Source organism: Vigna unguiculata, chromosome 7 (assembly GCF_037176805.1).
Source record: "Vigna unguiculata cultivar grain cowpea cultivar isolate G323 ecotype 2 chromosome 7, ASM3717680v1, whole genome shotgun sequence".
Taxonomy (NCBI): Eukaryota; Viridiplantae; Streptophyta; class Magnoliopsida; order Fabales; family Fabaceae; genus Vigna; species Vigna unguiculata.
Genome location: NC_140798.1, coordinates 4,098,999 through 4,118,299, shown reverse-complemented (window position 1 = coordinate 4,118,299; position 19,301 = coordinate 4,098,999). Strand labels below are relative to the sequence as shown.

Below are 19,301 nucleotides of genomic sequence, written 5' to 3'. Positions count from 1 at the left end.
AGAGAGATATGAACAATTTTTAGCAATCATTACATTGATCTTTTAGGTAATCACATCTTTTCAGCTATACGACTCTTCATCATTCCAATCACTCCTTAAGCTTCAGATATCAATGTACAATGACATTGTGGTCATCTCGACCGATGATATGGCATTTTTCTTTCAAAACATTTTGGTCCTTCATCTTTATTAACTTTGTCATTCTAATCACTCTTGAAACTAGGGGACTAGTGTACAAATGACATCTAGGTGATCTCGATCAAATATATGACACTTGTCTTTCAAAACATGTTGACCCTTTATCATTCCCAACTTATTGTCATTTTAATCACTCTTGAACTTAATGAGCCAATGTACATATGACACTAAAAGGCTAGACTAAAGACGTGAAAGTATTCTCTAAAAGCCTTTGAATACACCAATACCTTTAGGAGTCAATGTGTTATTCAACGTCCAAAATTATGCTTATGAAAAAAAAGTACAATAATTTGGATTAAAATGTAATTAATTATGTACCTAATTTCCAAAACTAACTTTAATAAGATGCTAGAACGAGTGGTACAATCAACCTAGACCCACATAGATAAAACATCATTTTATTTATTACACATTTAGTATCTTACTTGTTCTTTTGATTTTGTTGATTTGAGTGTTGAATGCATTTGCAAATAAATGTCAGACCATAAACAAAAACAAAACATATCAAATTGTAACATGCAAATAAGAGAACATTTAGATAAGAATAAGTAAATAAAAAGTCAATATTTTGAAATCATCTCGATTTGTGTAAGAAAAAAATAAAAAATAATATTTAAAATTGCAAGAGTAAAATAGAAAATTCAAATTTATAACAATTAGATAGAGATATATTCAATTTAAAGATTAAAGATGCGAGATAAAAAAAATAAAATAAAAAGATTATCAGGTAAACTATAAGTTTTGCATTGTCAAGTACTACATTCAAATAAAAAGTCTAGTACACATGTTAGATCTAACTAATTTAATGATATGACCTAACTAATTTAATGATATCACTACTACTATTTTACATTGAATAAAACTCATTTTCATATTTAAATTACATTGAAGGCGCATCACACAATAGAATAAAATTCCGGATCACAATGAATAAAATCTGGGTAGAATCGTCTTCATAGGTATATTTTTGAAAAGGCATTCATATTGATGTTAGAGTTGTGAAAGTAATACTTTTAATATTCATTTTTACACTTATTGGGTATACTCCTACTCGTCATCTATAATTTTTTCTTTTCTACTTTCATTATTTCAACAAGTTTTTCACGTGGTGGGATCAAACACAAGCTACACAAATTATTCTACAATGTGTGAGCACATGGTGCCTAACTAGTACACCAACTAACTTGGTTGCTAAGTTAATTTTACTTAGTACAAAATCATAAGACAATAAAAAACATTCAAAAAAATTTAAACGTAACATTCAAAATATTTTAATAAATTAAAAATAATTAATTAACACAATCTTCATTTAAGCATAAGTTATAACTTAACAACATGGTAAGGATAATATTTTTATATTTAAGTTTTATATAAGTCGATTGTTATTTAATAAAATAAGTATTTTAGTTACAGTATATGTACTATGGTGACGTATAAGTCTATTGTCATATTTTAAAATCCTACCATGTGTTTCGAGGAAGGATTTCAAAAATTTTAAGAAATTGATATACGTAATATTTGAATTACTTATAATTAATTTTTTTTTTATTTATTAAATAGTTTGTTTGGATCCAGTAATTAGAATTCTTATATTTCAATTTTTTTTAGATAAACTAATTTAAATTTTTATGTTAAGACAAACTCACTTGATCTTTGGTATGGGTCAACTTGACTCGATCTTTGGTCCGTGTTGATTTGGCTTCACTTTCGGGTCGGGTCAACTTGACTCGACCTCCTGGGACTCATTTCGACTTTCGACTCAGACCAACTCGTTTCGACCTTTGGCTCGGGCCGACTACGCTCAACTTTGGCTCTAGCAGACTCAACTTGACTTTGGTTTGGTCGAACTGACTCAACTCGTTCATCAACTTGGGACGACTCAACTCGACCTTCGAAACGTGCTAACTCTGCTCGACCTTCGGCCTAACTTGACTCGGTTTGACCTTCCTGACTCAGCTCGACCTTTGACATTGGCTGACTTGTCTCGACTTCAGCCTAGATTGACTCAGCATGACTTCGGCTTTGACCGACTTGAGTCAACCTTCAGCCTAGACCACTCAGCTCGACCTTCATCCTAGACCGACTCGACTGTACATTTGGCCTAGGTCAAATCGACTCGACCATCGGCTTGTGCCGACTTGACTTGACCTTCTTTTCGGGCTGACTCAGCTCAATTCTCAACCTAGGTTGACTCGACTCAATCTTATCACAAGCCGACTCAGCTCAACCTTTGTGAGTAGAGTGATATTAGAGTGAAAATGAGTGAATTTTTAAATTTCTTTCTTTTTTGAATGAATTTCAAATTATAATATTTTAATTATTTGAAATACCTTCTTAAAATTTCTTAATTTCAATTTTAATTTAATTTCCTCATCCAAACAAGTGATTTTACTTCAAAAAATTTTAAAATTTTAAAATAAATAAATTGCTCCATCAAATTGCCTCGTACAAACACAACATAAATGATTTCTCTAAGTGGAGTGTATTTGTTATAAATTATAATTTAATTTTAAATTTTACTTAACTCTTTTATATTTTAAAATTTTATTTTGAATTATTTTTACAGGAAAAAAGTTACCATGATCATAAAGGTGTATATACATGCAAACATTTTTTTTTCATATTTTTTAAAGCCAATGACTGTTTTTTTCTTACTTTTGTATCCTTATAAAAAGTAAAAACATAAATTTTCTTAAGTTCAAAATATCATTGAATTATATTAACTACTAAAATTACACATACATATATTTTTTTTTAAAACACAAAAATGCAAATAAAAACTAAAAAAAACCTTGATTATTATATATTCGTACATAAAATAAAATATTATATTCTTAACCCTTCAAAATATATATATATATATATATATATATATATATATATATATATATATAAAAATTAATATATAACTATAAATATTATTTTTTTAATTATAATATATTTGGTCTCTTTGTATCGATAATTAAACTTTGGACGCTTAGAAGTGTTTGATCTCTTTTATATATATATATATATATATATATATATATATATATATATATATATATAAGTCAAATATGTATATTATTTACCTTTCATTATGATTTCTATGTGATCATACATTTTTTATTAATTTAAAAACCAAAATGTAACAAAATAAAATTTTATTACCAGATCACTCCAACATAACATTACAAACATTCAGACAAAATATTAAAAATATAACATTAAGTCTTTAAAAAATAAGTTGTAACTAAAAATATTATAAGCACATTTTTCTAATATCATTGTTTTAAATTTAAATTATGTAAGTTTTCTTTTTGTATTCACATTTATTTTTCCATTTTACTTTCTAAATAATTTTTAGATTAAAATAATTATTTTATTTATTTTAGTCTATAAAAATATTTTTAAAATTTACTATTTTTTTCTGTTTAGCCGTTTTTCAAACTTAACCATTTTTATAACAAAATTACCTTCAAAATAAATAAAATTTATATATAATAAAATTATAAAAAAATGTTTATATTTAATTTTATTATTTTTTTATTGTCATAAGAAAGCAATATATATATATATATATATATATTTTAATAATATAAAATAATTATTTTCATAATTAAATTTATCATACACTCTCGTCAAATTTTAAGCGTAACTTGTAATGTAATCTCGCCTGAACAAGTACAACCGTTATAAATATTTCTGTAAATGAATTATGAAAAGGTTGTGCCAAGTGATTCAAATATTAAAAATTCAACATTAAGTCTAATAAAATATCATTATTTTAAATTTAAATTTGATAAAATAACTATTTTCATAATTAAATTTTATATATATAGACACTCATCTCAGATTAAATTTTAGGCCAACTTTAATGTATTTTTGCCTGAATAAGTATAACCATTATGAATATTTTTGTAGATGCTTTGTGAAAATGTTTGTGCCAAGTGATTGCAGGGAGTGAGGCAAAGAACAGAACTATTGGAAGGAAAAATCCAGAAACATATCATCTAAGATCAACCATAACTGCTTCAGGAGCGCGTGCACGCGACCTCATAAACCTCAGAAACCAATCGTCAAACACAATCCCTGCTGCATTCATTATCGAGGGTTTTTGCTTTCAATTGTTTGTCTCAACTCACTTTCGCGCATAGCTCAGCAGTTTTAGGGAGCAATCAACATGGCGAAGTTGTCGTCATCTTCTTCGAATTCGGAGAATTCCAGGGAACTAGTGTGCGTGGGAACGTTGGAAATCGCCACTCCCAAACCCGTCGGGTTTCTCTGCGGCTCAATCCCCGTTCCAACCGACAAGTCCTTCCACCATGCTTTCCATTCGGCTCTTCTCCCCATTCCCCAAACGTATTCACACACATATACTCTCTGTCTTTCACTCAATAATTGTTTTTGCTTTCTTTTGAATTATGTGTTTTGTTTTGAGAATTAACTGTTGCTTGTGATTGTTTCAGGGTGAATGCTCCGCGTTACCGTTACCGGATGCTGCCGACTGAGACTGATCTGAATACTCCCCCGCTTCTGGCCAATTTTCCAGACAAGGTTCTTCCTGTTGGCGCTGTGCACTCCAAGACAACCGGCGGAGGTGCTTACTCCTTACCCCTGGAGCAAACTAATTATATTTTATAAGTGGAAATTCATGTTCAATGGTTGAATATGTTCTATTCTACCTTTTGGCACTTGGTGGTTGTGTATTTTTGTTTTCATGTTATTCAAAGCTATCATAAATTGCAATTGACATGATAGGAAAACATAATTTGGTGGGTCTTATTCTTTATTTGACGAGTCTCCTTGATCTGTAGTTCCATTGTATTCTAGTATACTACTTAGGGTGTGTTGATGGAAGTTCTCATTGTAATTTGATCTCTCTCTTTTAGAGTTTGTTATCTGATTTTTATTTTTTCCATTCTTAGTTCTGTGGACTTTCATTGAATTTAGATGCATATATTTAGTTGTAATCATTTGAAAATGGATGCTATCAATGTACGCCACAAAGAGTCTCCTTTAGTAATATTTGAATAAAGTGAAAGTCTTTAGTCTTGTTATCACACCTTGTGGAGAAGTTTTGGTTGTTGTCTTGAAGTGAACGTTAGTTGACGGCCTTGTGAAGGCTGTCATATCATGGTTCTGAGATCAGTATGCTATCTGTTGTATTTATTGGCCTTATAGTAATGGGACTTTTTTAGCTGACGTACAGTTAAAAGGGTCTATGTTAGCAAGGGTGACAGTAGAGGTTTGGGACTCAAGGATGAAAGTCCAATCTAGTAAGCCAAGGATTGAGGTCCAGTTAGAGGGAGAGTAGGTTTTTCTAAAGTTTCAACCTCACAGATTCAAACTACAGTCACAAGCAACCAGTGGGGAGTTAAGCCCAAAATTATGTCTCATTCCAGATTTTCAAAAGTATTGGCCCAGCTGCTCATGGTTGTGCTTATTGGTGAGTCAATTGCATCCAGTGTTTCAGATTTCTGTGTTGAAGAAGGCACTTTCTTTGGAAACATATTCTCAGCGATTACTCAGTTATAGAGGTTCAACCTCACAGGTTTTGAATTTTAGAGATTGGTCTTCTTGAGGGGCCAAGGTGCTGATAAGTGTCAGAAATCTCTCTGATTGTGAGAATTTATGGGAATTAGCATCAGATGTTTAGGACCTTTTTTCCTATTTTAAACTTTGAGGATATTGTGAAACTTATTTTTCGGGCCCAAGGGTGGTTATTGTTATTGGGTCTCCAATTATTAGGGTCTATGTTAGGAATAAAAAGATGATAATGGAAAGTTGGGATGCTGGTCTATTACTAACAGTGCTGACTGTCTGTCAGATGGTTAATAGTTGACACAGATTCTATGGTGATTGCAGCCTAGCATGGATGCCAGGCCAACATAGACTATTGTTTGCTCGAAACAATGCCTTCATTAGTCCTATTTGGACAAATCAGCTAGACTACCAGGCACCTCAAGCTTACACTATCAGATGGATGGCCAAACTGAGGTAGTAAATGTTAGAATTGTGTTTGTTTAAGAGATGTCATAGAGGTGTTAAATATCATTTGCAAATATACTCTTAGCCTTCTTCCAAAAAGAGTGACACAATTTGAATACTCTAAGAGTTCTCAGTGTATGTTGGGTTAGACAGATTGCCACAACAAGTTACAAGGATGAAAATCCATCTTTTCCCACTGTTCAAATTTGTCTGATGGCATTTTATTACCATCTTCTTTTGAGAGGTCATGAAAACTTGCCAACAAACCACATTTCAACCTATACTGAGACAAAAAAAATTTCCTTTAAAGCTTCTTTGAAGTGTGGGTGACCAGAAAATCAGTGGACAGATCAGATGCCATTGCAGATTAGAAACAGAGACCATAGGTGTAAAAGACGAACTTACAAGGTGTTCAAATGGCGTCCTGAAGTCTAATTAGTGGGAAAGGAGGAAAAGGATGTTGGGGGAGGGACAAGAGGGACACACCATTGTTCCAGTGATTGGAAGTGGTGGGTGGACTGCACAGGTTGGCCATGTGAAGATGTATGTGGCTATGCATGACGAGGAATCTGTTTCCATGACTAGTGGGGTTACCTGCTCCTCGGAGTGGTGCTCAGTAGAAAAAACTGTGGTGGCCGATGGGGAACAATGGTGACCAGTTACGCTTGGGTTTTGTGTCCCTCAACGAGATGAACTCAACTAGGTGCTTGTCGGAGAGAAATGACAATGGTGGCTGGCAGTGGACTCACTGGACAGTGACAAACAAAGCAGGATCCACCTACTTTGATACCAACTTGAGATAAAAGCATGGAAAGTATGCTTAAAAGAGTAATCCATCTCTTAGATCATTCATTCATTTATGGAGTTCCTTATATCAAAGATACACAAAAAGTTAATGATTAATCCTACACATATGGGTCAGATAGGTAATACTATGTATTAGTTAACCTATTCTAACAAGTTAAACCATCCAAATAAGTTACACAATTCTGACAGTAACTTGCTGAAACTTGCATCATGCATTTTTCTGGTACTAAGCCTGAAGTGTGACCCAAAGGCCTAAATATGCTTGTACTAAACCTTTATTTGAAGGAATTAATTGAGATTCTTATTAAATTATTCAGTGTTGTCACTTCTGAAAATAGAGATTTTTTTTTTTTGTCAATTTGTGAAAAACATTTAAATATATTAGGGATACTAGATTTTAATGCATAAGGTAGATCCATCTCAGAGAAACTGATGTGATATAAAGCAGAATACAAAGGGAGCCTGTATAGAAGCTACCCTTGAAAGCAAAAAGACCAAAACACCCAAAACAGACTCACCAAAGGGGACAGACAGCGGGAAAAACAAATTAGAGAGAAACAATGTAACAGCAAGACACAAAGAGACAGAAGAAAATGTCTTATTTTCTTTTATTCTAATATTCTAATAATCCAACATATCCCAGTGCGATCATCAATAAAGGTTACAAACTGTTTTATTTCCAAATTGGGTTTTAATTCTTTATGGACCTTGACCATTGATTTGGATTAAATGAAAAGGTTTAAATGCGTGACGAGGTTGAGAAGAGTAAGGAGTTCTATGACTTTTAGCTAGAAGACAACTTTCCCATTGAAACAAATAAAATCAGCATTTTTCAATAAATGTGGAAACAAATGTTTATGATGTGCCCCAGTCTATTATGCTGCAGCATTATTTAGTCCCACACAGGGGAAGAATTAATAACTGTAAGACCTTGGGCTACTTTATTCTCGAAAACATCTTCAAAGTAATAAAGACCATTTGTCATTTTAGCATTGCCAATCATCTTCCCTGATGTCCAGTCCTGAAAAATGTAATGAGTAATAGAGAACTTCTCATTACAATTGGATTCCTTGCAAATTTTACTAATAGAGAGATTTCCTGAGAATTTCAGTGCATGTTGCACATTTAAGTAAATGTTTTTGGATAGCGTAGTATTTCTTTCATTCTAATATTTTATTTCCACAAGAAGGAAATATGTTTTAAATAAGAAAGGTTGATCAAGCACTTGAACCCATGATGCATGGTACACACATGTTTGAGGTGCAAGTAAAAGAATCGGAGGTACCAAAATTACTTTGTTTGTACTAGAGAACCAATACAATAGCGAGCTATATTTAAGCAACCTTGTCGATTCATCAACTTGTTCCTCACGTAAAGAGGTATTTTCTGCCTCATGAGTTGTAAGGCCAAATTTAGGTCTTCATCTAGAACCTAAATTACTGCCCTTTAGTTGTGTTGGTCTCCCGTGAATTTTCTAGTATGTTTCTCGGGTGTGACGTGATTTATTGCCATGATCATGCTAGAGATTTGAGGAGTTTTGTGGTTTATTGATCTATTTTTGTCTTTGTCATCATCACCGTTCTGTGAGTTTCCTCTCTTCTGATCTCTTCAAAGGTTTCACCTAATGAAGGCAATGTTGCTCTCCCTGTGATTCTACGATAAACTTCATCTAGCTTTTCATTGAGATTGGAAGAAACTGAAGTATTCATCCTTCTTCCCCTGTTTGTTGGTGGTGTTTGGCATTCTCGGTTGACTTCCACTTGAGAATTTCTTAAGAGATCTAGCTTCTACCACACCCACTTCAAAGAGTGGAAGTATCTTGTGACATTGCTGTATTTCTCTGGCCTGTAAGTTGAGTTCATATATCTGAGATTTATTCACAACATCTGAGTATACTTCTGTGACACTATCGCACAATTTTCTGGCTGCTGAATAACGCATGTAGTTGCTACTGATGTCTTTGTGGACACCAACCACGTCATAAGCATGGAGTTTTCAGCAACCCACATCATATTGTTGATCTGTAGTGTTGAGCTTGAGTTGCCTGCCAGTGAGTTATCTAAACTTCTACCATGGATATATATCCAAACAAATTGGGGCCACTGGAGATAGTTTAACCCATTAAGTCAAAAAGAGGTGATTTAAAATGAATTAGAATCACTGGAAAACAACCTTCTGCTCCTATTTTGGAGGATGCAAATTTTGATCATCGGTGGTGGCTGAGGAGCTGTCACCCAGGGCTCTGCATATCAGAGGCACAGAGGTTGTGCTTTGGTACCAAGTTGAAAATATGGAGTATTGTTTTTGAATGGAAATAACTTGCAGGGATTTTTCCTTTTTATAAAGGGGAACTACTTAAGGTGATATCCTAAAACAGGGTAACAAAATCCTAATAAAGGAAAGAAAATATGACAATAATGAATTACCTTAAAATGGAATTGAATGATTACTAGTTAATTAGCTATACAGGAATAAATACGAAATCAAATTTAATCAGGAATCAAACAGGTTTAATCCTCTTTTGAGACCATGTCAACACAAATGAAGCAAATCTATTCAATGGAGCTCTTCCCCTTTGCATTTCTCACAAACCAAACACACTGTTCATGTATTATTTCTTTCCAGCACATTGAGAGAGTTAAATCTATAATTCCTTCTTGGGTTGATACTGTTCTCATTATTAGTCACTGAAAAAAGAGTGCTGTAATGAAATACAAATGCATGCTATTGTGAAATACCAGTGTATGGTTGGTTTCCATTTCCTTATGGTAGATTCATACGCTAGATATTTCAATTTTTCTAAATCTCAATTTGTTGTTGACAGATTTTCCTTCGGAAGGCACTGCTGTTGCATCAAATTTCAATAGGAAATGTGAGGCCCTTGCAGTGTCTGGCTTGGTTGATTATGGAGATGAGATTGATGTCATTGCCCCAGTAGACATTTTAAAGCAGATATTTAAAATGCCATATTCCAAGGCTCGACTATCAATTGCCGTTCGTCGCATTGGTCATACTCTTGTTTTAAACACCGGGTATGTATTTGACCTACTCATGACTTCATTTTGCTGACTGTCTTTTGATTCATGATAATTTTTTTTCACTTTAGAAAATTGAGCTTCCCTGTCTATTCTCTTTTGATGTAATACGAAACCAAATTCTTTATTTTGATGCAAACAAAATATTTGCAGTTGAAGATTACAATGCTATGTGCTTAAACAAGGAAGGAATTAGGTTTTATTGCGTCTATCATGTATAAATTGTGCATTCTAGTTCACAGGGTGTATATTTGACCAACTCTTGATTTCATTGTTTTGCCATGACTAACTTCCACTTAATTGTGGCCCCTTATAGTTACTGTTGCAGTTGTCTTGTAATTCATGATGAGATTTTCACTTTAGAAAATTGAGCTTCCCTATACATTGGCTTTTGAAGCAATAAGAAGTGAAATCTATATTTTGACCAAGAGAAAATACTAGTAGTTGATGATTACAATATTATATGCTTAGACAAGGAAGGAAATGTATTATAGACAACTAAATAGTTGATATTCTGCATTTATTGTATCCACCATGTATAAATTTTGCATTCTAGTTCACAGGGTGTGTATTTGACCACTCTGGACTTCATTTTGTTGCCATGACTAACTCCCACTTGATTGTGGCCCCTTACAATTGCTGTTGACATTTGTCTTTTGATTGATGATATATTTGTCTCTTTAGAAATTGGAATCTTTATTTTCATTAGAAGAAATCATTAACCATTGGTGATTACGATATTATAAGATTCAACAAGCAAGGAAATGTACAGACAGCTAAATAGTCGCATATTCTGGTTTTGTTGTATCCACTGTGTATAAATTGTGCATTCTAGTTTATGATCTATGATACTTAAAATATGATTTTTTTCTTAGAACTCATTCAGATGTTTTACACGGATTCAACTATATCTGGGCAAAAAAAATCTTAGTTAAGAATGTTTGGTTATTAGTTTGTGCTAGGTTAATCATCATTTTTTATTCTGAAGCTTGCTAATTGACTTATTTATTTATTTTTCTATGTTTTTGGCAACCTACTATTTGTCATGGAGAAAAACTGGAGGTCATGTGAATGAATCTTTGTTGACTACAGGGAGGAGGCTTTTATTTAAGTACAACGGTTATATAATTATGCAGTTCATAAAATCCCTAATTTACACAACATATAACATAACTACAATATTCCAAACAATATTCAAGCATTTGATTAAATAGTGACGAAGTATTTATGAAGTGCAGGCCAGACGTTGAAGAGGGAGAAAAACTTATAAGGAGGCATAACAATCAAGCAAAATGTGCGGATCAATCTTTATTCTTGAATTTTGCTATGCATTCAGTCAGAATGGAGGCATGTGATTGTCCACCAACACATCATGTTCCATCAGAAGATCAATCAAATTCTTCTGTACTTCCCGGAGGGAAACCGCCCCATATTGTGGTACAAAATGATGATGTTGTTCAAGCTGAAGGATACAATTGCCATTCTGAGTACTCACAGGTTGAATCGGAAAACTTCTATTGGGGTAGCAAGAAGAACAGGAGAAATAAGAACCGGAGTCCAGTGAAAAAGGTGTCACAAGTTGGTGAAAAACCCAGATCATCAATGCAAGAATCTGAAAAACAAAGAAAAGTTGGTAATGATAGCTTTCTTAGGATTTTATTCTGGCAGTTTCATAACTTCCGCATGCTCTTGGGAAGTGATCTACTTTTATTCAGTAATGAAAAGTATGTTGCTGTGAGCTTGCATTTATGGGATGTCACACGACAGGTGAGCAACGTTCTTCTAAAAAAGGTGATGCGTCAAACTCTGTATTAGCAGATTGTTGATATTTAAGTTTTCCCAATTTTTGTAGGTCACACCTTTGACTTGGCTTGAAGCATGGTTAGACAATGTCATGGCAAGTGTACCTGAGTTGGCTATATGTTATCATCGCAATGGTGTTGTTCAGGGGTATGAGCTTTTGAAAACCGATGATATTTTTCTTTTGAAAGGGATATCAGAGGATGGGACACCTGCATTTCATCCTCATGTTGTACAGCAAAATGGTTTGTCTGTTTTGAGATTCCTTCAGGATAATTGCAAACAGGATCCTGGAGCTTATTGGGTACTATTATTTTTTTTTTCATTACATTTATATCTTTGTTGTTTTTAGCTTTACTGTGTTAATTTTTTTAACAAATTTATTATCCTTATTAGTTGTAGGAAATCTGACTTACAGTTTTACAGCTTTATAAAGGTGCTGGTGAAGATGATATACAACTTTTTGATCTTTCCGTTATCCCCAAAAACCGTTCATCAGATGATAGTGATGACTCTTCAAGGTCCTTGCCATCATCAATCAGTAGGGGTCGAAGTGATGCAGTATATTCATTGGGAACTCTCCTTTATCGAATCGCGCACAGGCTTTCACTATCAATGGTGTGAAAAAATGGAACATATTTCTGGGTTAATGCTGCTTTTGGTAGTTTCTACTAATTTTTTACTAATTACTCTCTGTTTTGCTGTAGGCTGCTACAAATAGGGCTAGGTGTGTAAGGTTCTTTAGAAAGTGTTTGGAATTTCTTGATGATTCAGACCATCTGGTATGTTTTTGGAACAACAAAATTGATGTATTTCACACCCCTTTTGCCTAGTAGTATTTCCACTTATCCTTTGTTAAGTTAATTGTATTTCTTATACATGCTGTACTGAACAGGCAGTGCGAGCAATAGCCCATGAACAATTTGCAAGGCTGATTTTAAATTATGATGATGAGTTGAATTTAACGTCTGAATCTTTGGCCCTAGAGTGTGAACTGACTGTTACTGAAGCCAAAGAGTCATCTTGGGATGTTGAAAACAGTAATTCTGAACGAGAAGGTGCCCATGAGGTATTTTATCTGCATGCTGCTGACAAATCAGGTGAACATGGAAATCTGATTGAGCACTTAGAATCAGAATGTTCTGTAAAGATGGTTTCTGAAGGACACAAATCCTCATCTGGGGAACTGATAGTGGTCAGTAACATAGAATTGAGCAATCACGAAGAGGATGTACCACTCACGTATCCTGATGTTAGCTCTTCAGTTTGTGAAGTGTGTCCAGTTTCAACACCTGTGGTTCAGACAGTTGCCGATCCAATCTCATCTAAGTTAGCTGCTGTACATCATGTTTCGCAGGCCATTAAGTCTCTGAGATGGATGCGACAGCTTCAGAGCTCAGAACCAGAGGTGATGGATCAATTCACTGAAAATCATGATAGACCGTCATCATCTTTTAATCTTTCTGTTTGTGCTTGTGGAGATGCTGACTGTATTGAAGTTTGTGACATTCGAGAATGGCTTCCCACATCCAAGTTGGATCATAAGTTGTGGAAGCTTGTTCTTTTGCTTGGAGAATCGTATTTGGCACTTGCAGAAGCTTATAAGGAGGATGGCCAACTGCATCAAGCATTAAAGGTCATTCAGCTATCATGTTCTGTATATGGATCAATGCCTCCACATCTTGAAGACACAAAATTTATTTCTTCAATGGCTAGTGGCTCATCCTTAGAGAGAAAACTCATTGATCTGAATGAAAACACATGGCGGGATGATGTAAAAGATGAGACTGTTAGTGGCTATATTGAAAGAAAGTCTTCTGTTTACCTTTTCTGGGCAAAGGCATGGGAACTAGTGGGAGATATTTATATTGAATTCCATAGGATAAAAGGTAAAGAAATTTCAATACAAGATCTGAAAAGACCTGCAACCAGAGAATTGAGAATGTCATCTGAGGTTGTGAAGGAAGTTAAAAGGCTGAAAAAGAAGTTGGTTCAAATGAATCAGAACTGCAGTTCATGTTCCTTGGTAAACTGCAGCTGCCAGAGTGACAGAGCTAGCAGTGGAAACAGTGCAAGCAGTAGTAGTGCAGCTGTGGGCCTCATGACTCATGGTAGAAAGCATAGTAAACGATTATCTGCTAAAAATGCCAATTACTCGCCTCCAAAAGACCCAGGAGACGAGTTGATTAATGGCAGGGACAATGGAAAAGATTTTGACAACAAATACATTGAGCATAGTCATTATGGTGGAGATCTGAATCAGACAGATACTCCTGAGAGTAGAATGGAAATCGAATCTTTGGCTGCTATAAACCCTAGAACTCTTGAGGGATCCTCAGAGATGGATGCCTCATGTTCTAGTGTTGTTTCTCAACCAGAAAATAATTCAACTGAAACACAGAAACTAAAAAATGGTGGGATATTTGAGTACCTAGTTGAACCTCTAGTGGGAAGTGTAGAGTCAAATCTTATAGCTGCTCTAAAGTGCTATGAAGAAGCTAGACAAGCATTACTTAAACTTCCAAATAGTTTGTCTGAGTTACAATCCGTGGTTAAAAAGAAAGGGTGGGTTTGCAATGAATTGGGCCGAATCAGACTTGAGAATAAAGAGTCAATTAAGGCTGAACTAGCATTTACAGATGCTATAGATGCATTCAGAGAAGTTTCCGATCATACCAACATAATATTAATAAACTGTAATTTAGGCCATGGCAGACGTGCATTGGCTGAGGAGATGGTATCTAAAATAGAGAATCTTAAGCTACATAATATTTTCCACAGTGCATACAATCATGCATTGGAAACTGCAAAACTGAAATATTTAGAATCCCTTAGATATTATGGGGCAGCAAGGTTAGAACTGAATGCCATGAATGATCATGATGATTCTGTGACAAGCAGCTTGAGGAATGAGGCACATACACAGTTTGCTCATACTTATCTGCGGCTTGGAATGCTTTTGGCAAGAGAAAATACTACAGCAGTTTATGAAGATGGATCACTGGAAGATACATGTGTAAGTCACACGAAGCCCCAAGACAGAAAAGCCAGAAAAGATTTGAGAAAGCATGAGATTTCAGCTAATGAGGCCATTAGGGAAGCGTTATCTGTGTATGAGTCACTTGGTGAACTGCGCAAACAGGAGGCTGCATATGCTTACTTCCAGTTGGCTTGCTATCAGAGAGACTGTTGTTTGAAATTTATGAATTCTGGAAATAAGAAAAGCATTTTGCAAAAAGGAGAAAATAGTGCTCTACAGCGAGTAAAACAGTATGCATCTCTGGCAGAGAGGAACTGGCAAAAAGCGCTGGACTTCTATGGCCCTACAACTCATCCTAATATGTATTTGACTATTGTTATGGAGAGATCAGCTCTTTCATTAAGCCTTTCAAGCTATTTACACTCCAATGTGGTATTGTCCCGTACTTCTTTTACACATTAATTAAATTCTTTATTTCTATATTTTACTGAAATATTCATTGAGATGATTTAATTCCATCATTAACCTTTTCTGTTGCTCTATTCTATCTAATATCATGTGTGTGTTACTAATAAAGACTCCTTGAGAATTTACATACTTGGGCAGAATACATTGATTTATTTGTCAACTTATAGAAGTAACTTAGGCACTTCCCAGCTACAAAAGTATTATAAAATTCACGAAATTAGGTTCCGTATTTGCAACTTAGAATTACTTCCTCAGAAACTTGGTAAAAAATGTCTCCGACGTGTTGGGTCAAATTGATATCTTAGATATGTTTTATTGTGATGTCAACTGCATAATGTGCTGAAGTACTCTAGTTGACAAACTCGACCACCCTGGGAATAAGGTGGATCAAAGAATACATAACATGATGAAATTTCTGACTTGCATTTTTTTGAATCAATTAGTCGCCGTAAATATCTTGTGATATTCATTAAAATTATACATTAATAATGAAGACCTCACTCTAGATTTTATTGAAATTTAGTTTTTGATATACCAATCAAAATTTCATTAATGAGGTGTGTATATATTTCTGTCATCCGCTAATTCTTCCAGAATTTTGTTTCAGGTGCTGGAATCAGCTTTGGCCCATATGCTTGAAGGGCGCCATGTTTCAGATACTACTGAGGACACTTTCAGTAATAGATATCCCGAATTACATGCAAAATATTGGAGTCAGTTACAGATGCTTTTGAAGAAAATGTTGGCCACGTTACTTTCATCGAGTGCAAACAAAACTACTTGTCAACCATCTTCGACTTCTAGCAGATTTGGAGATGGTGGAAAGATCAAAGAACTCTACAAGATGTCCCTGAAGGGTACTGATATGATCCAACTGCATAACATGCACAACTTGTGGATATCGTGATGGTGACACTGACACACCGGGTACAGTGTATATAGCTTGTAAAAATCATGACATGTAGCTTCATGGTGACATTTCTTCTGTTGTTAACAACGGATCAGTGCAAAATTATAAGAAAAACCTAAGCTGTAGTAAAAATATTGTAGAAAATCAATATATAATTTATGCTTTAACTACTCTTGGAATGGATAAAAGGATATCGAAATGTATGCATTTTTATTGTCTTGAAAAAGTTTATGGTCCCTAAAATTATGATAATTAATTTTAATTTTCTATAAAAAAATTATTCATATTTAATTCTTACTTAAAGAATTTAGAATTAGAAAAAAAAAATCTATTCAGATGAAAATCGAACATTGGATTGAAATTAAAAAATATATATTTAATACGAATAGTTTTGAGGATTCTTAAAGGCTTTTTAAGAATACAACTTGCATAAGAATTTACGGACTTGAATATGTGTAAGATAATTTGAAATGTTGTAGGAATATATTCATTACCTTATAATTTTTAGAAATTGATATATTGAATTTAAATTATTTATATTTTAACTTTTTTTATATATAAAACTCATGATAGTATGAAAGTAAATCAATAATCTATTGGTAGACAATGTTGTCTATTTTGCTTTAATCACTTTCTAAGAGATGTTGTTATATGTATTGTCCTTTTTATCTTTTTATTGTCTAAATTTAACTTCTTTATTAGAAGCTGCTTTATACACTTTGTTTGATGTATGTATAATATATTATCAAGGTTATGATGTTTCAATCTCATTTGAGTTGACAACATTATAATAAAGGTTAAAATACTTCATTAGTCCTCGTTTTTGTACAAAAATTTTAATTTGGTCCTCGTATTTTTATTAGTCTCAATTAGGTCCTCAATTTTGTAAATTAGTATCAATTAGATCATTTCTGTTAGTGTAAAACTAACATCGTTAAGTAGGTGTCACGTGTCAGCTTCTCATTTTTTTGAATTTTTATTTTTTATTTTTTTAAATTTTTAATTTTTTTTTAAAATATATGCCACGTGTCACGTTTGTAGTGTGTCACGTGTCAATCTAATATGGTGACATGTGTCAAATTATTGTATGAATCTCAATTTGATCCTCATATTTGTTAATTTGATTTGATTTCAATCCCAATTTTCTTTTAAAATTTTTTTAATTTTATATGTTCCAAATTTAGACCAAGTCTAATTTTTATATAAATGTGACACGTGGCACACTACAAACGTGATACATGACATAAATATTTTAAAAAAAATAAAAAATTTTAAAAAAATTTAAAAATTCAAAAAAAAATTCAAAAAAATGAAGAGTTGACACATGACACTTACTTAACTATGTTAGTTTTACACTAACGGAAATGACCTAATTAATACTAATTTACAAAATTGAGGACCTAATTAAGACTAATAAAAATACGAGAATCAAATTGAGATTTTGGTACAAAAATGAGGACCAAGAAAGTATTTTAACCTATAATAAAAGTTGACTCCACACTATCCCAATTGAGATCAAGTTAAAGTGAGAATATAGGAAAAAAGAAACACATTTGATATACGAGAACTATGAAAATTTTTTAATTTTTACATTTTAGATAGAATTTAGAGTTCTCTAATTTTAATAAATTTCTATAGATTTTTAAAATTTTAATTTTCTTCAAAATTTGTTATCTAAATAATTTATTTTATTATAAAATATTACAAATCCTTTATAAAAAATTTACTCTCATCTATATTTTTTTTATGACAAAATTAGTTAATAAGAAATTTGAGAGAATTTATCTTACAATCATAATATTATAAATCCAAGATTCATGCAACTAATAGCATCTATGAAATAATACAAAATTGAAAAATTAAAGCTTCGAATTTAATTCAATCTAAATAATATTAAAAAAACTTCTTAATAAAAATATACATTGAGATGCATATTTTTATGTTTTCAGTATGGTAATGACATTACTTATATAAATACATTAAATAATATTCATATAATAAAACATTTTTTGTGATATATTTGTTAAATAATTAATATTTTACTATTAATTTAAATTGGGTTGGATTTATCGATTTGAAATTTATGAACCTGTCCCTAAATTTAACCGAGTTCATTAAAATTCAATTCATAAAAATGCACTTGAGTATGATTAAAGTGGTTGTAGATTGAATGTTACTTATATTCTTTTTTTTTAAGAGTATTAGCAAACGTAAATAAATATTTTGTGTAGTGTCAAAATTAAAATTAACACATTTTTTTACTACTAATTGATTTTAGGTTAAAATACTCCATTGGTATATGTTTTTGTTTCAAAATCTCAAATAAATTTTAAGATTTTTTAGTCTCAATTAGGTCCATATATTTGAAAATGCATAACTTTATTCTTTAGTATGGTGTTAACGGTGTCAAAAATGTATCACGTGTCAGCTCCTCATTTTTTTAATATTTTTTTTTTTATTTTAGATTTTTAAATTTCTTTTTTAAATTATTTATGTCACATGTCATATTAATATTGTGTCACGTGTCAAGTCAGTAAGGTGACACATGTCAAGTTATTGTCTGAATCTCAATTTGGTCTATATATTTGTTATTTTGATCCATTCATAATTTTTTAAAACTTTTTCAATTTCATCCCCTCCAAATTGAGACCAACTTTAACTTTTATATAAATTTTATAATGATGTTTTTATAAACATTTTAATAATATTAAGTTGATTTAAATTTATATTTTACATTAAACTTTACTTATATTTTGTTTTAAAATTTTAAATATATTTATTTTAACTTGTTATAAAATTGTCTTAAATAATTTATATACAAATGTTAGAGTTGGTTTAAAAATAACCATTTGATAAATTTAAATATAAAATTTTAAAACAATTTTGTAACAAGTTAAAATAAATATACTTAATGTAAAATTTAAATTTAAATAAACTTAATATTGTTAAAAATATGTCACAAAATTATTACTTATAATAAAAATATCATTATGATATTTATATAAAAGTTAAATTTGGTTTCAATTTGGAGAGATGAAATTGAATTTTTTTTAAAAAATGGTACTAAAATGTAATCAAAATAACAAATATATGGACCAAATATTAAGACAATGACTTGACACGTGTCACCATA

At 32.3% G+C, this 19,301-nt stretch overlaps 1 protein-coding gene across 1 annotated transcript; it reads left to right on the top strand.

The window, feature by feature from the left end:
- Positions 1-4,095: 4,095 nt before the first annotated feature.
- On the top strand, positions 4,096-16,367 carry LOC114191521 (erythroid differentiation factor-like protein). Its single transcript, XM_028080733.2, has 9 exons — positions 4,096-4,539; positions 4,647-4,777; positions 9,800-10,007; positions 11,249-11,777; positions 11,863-12,114; positions 12,237-12,428; positions 12,518-12,592; positions 12,706-15,222; positions 15,866-16,367. Exons 1-9 carry the CDS (start codon positions 4,361-4,363, stop codon positions 16,163-16,165), a joined length of 4,383 nt encoding a protein of 1,460 aa, XP_027936534.1. The 5' UTR covers positions 4,096-4,360; the 3' UTR covers positions 16,166-16,367.
- Positions 16,368-19,301: the final 2,934 nt, after the last annotated feature.

Coding starts and splice junctions, on each gene's coding strand:
- LOC114191521 (XM_028080733.2), top strand. CDS start 4,361: ATGGCGAAGTTGTCGTCATCTTCTTCGAATTCGGAGAATTCCAGGGAA. Junction 4,778..9,799: donor CTCCAAGACAACCGGCGGAG/GTGCTTACTCCT, acceptor TGTTGTTGACAG/ATTTTCCTTCGGAAGGCACT. Junction 12,593..12,705: donor TTGATGATTCAGACCATCTG/GTATGTTTTTGG, acceptor TGTACTGAACAG/GCAGTGCGAGCAATAGCCCA.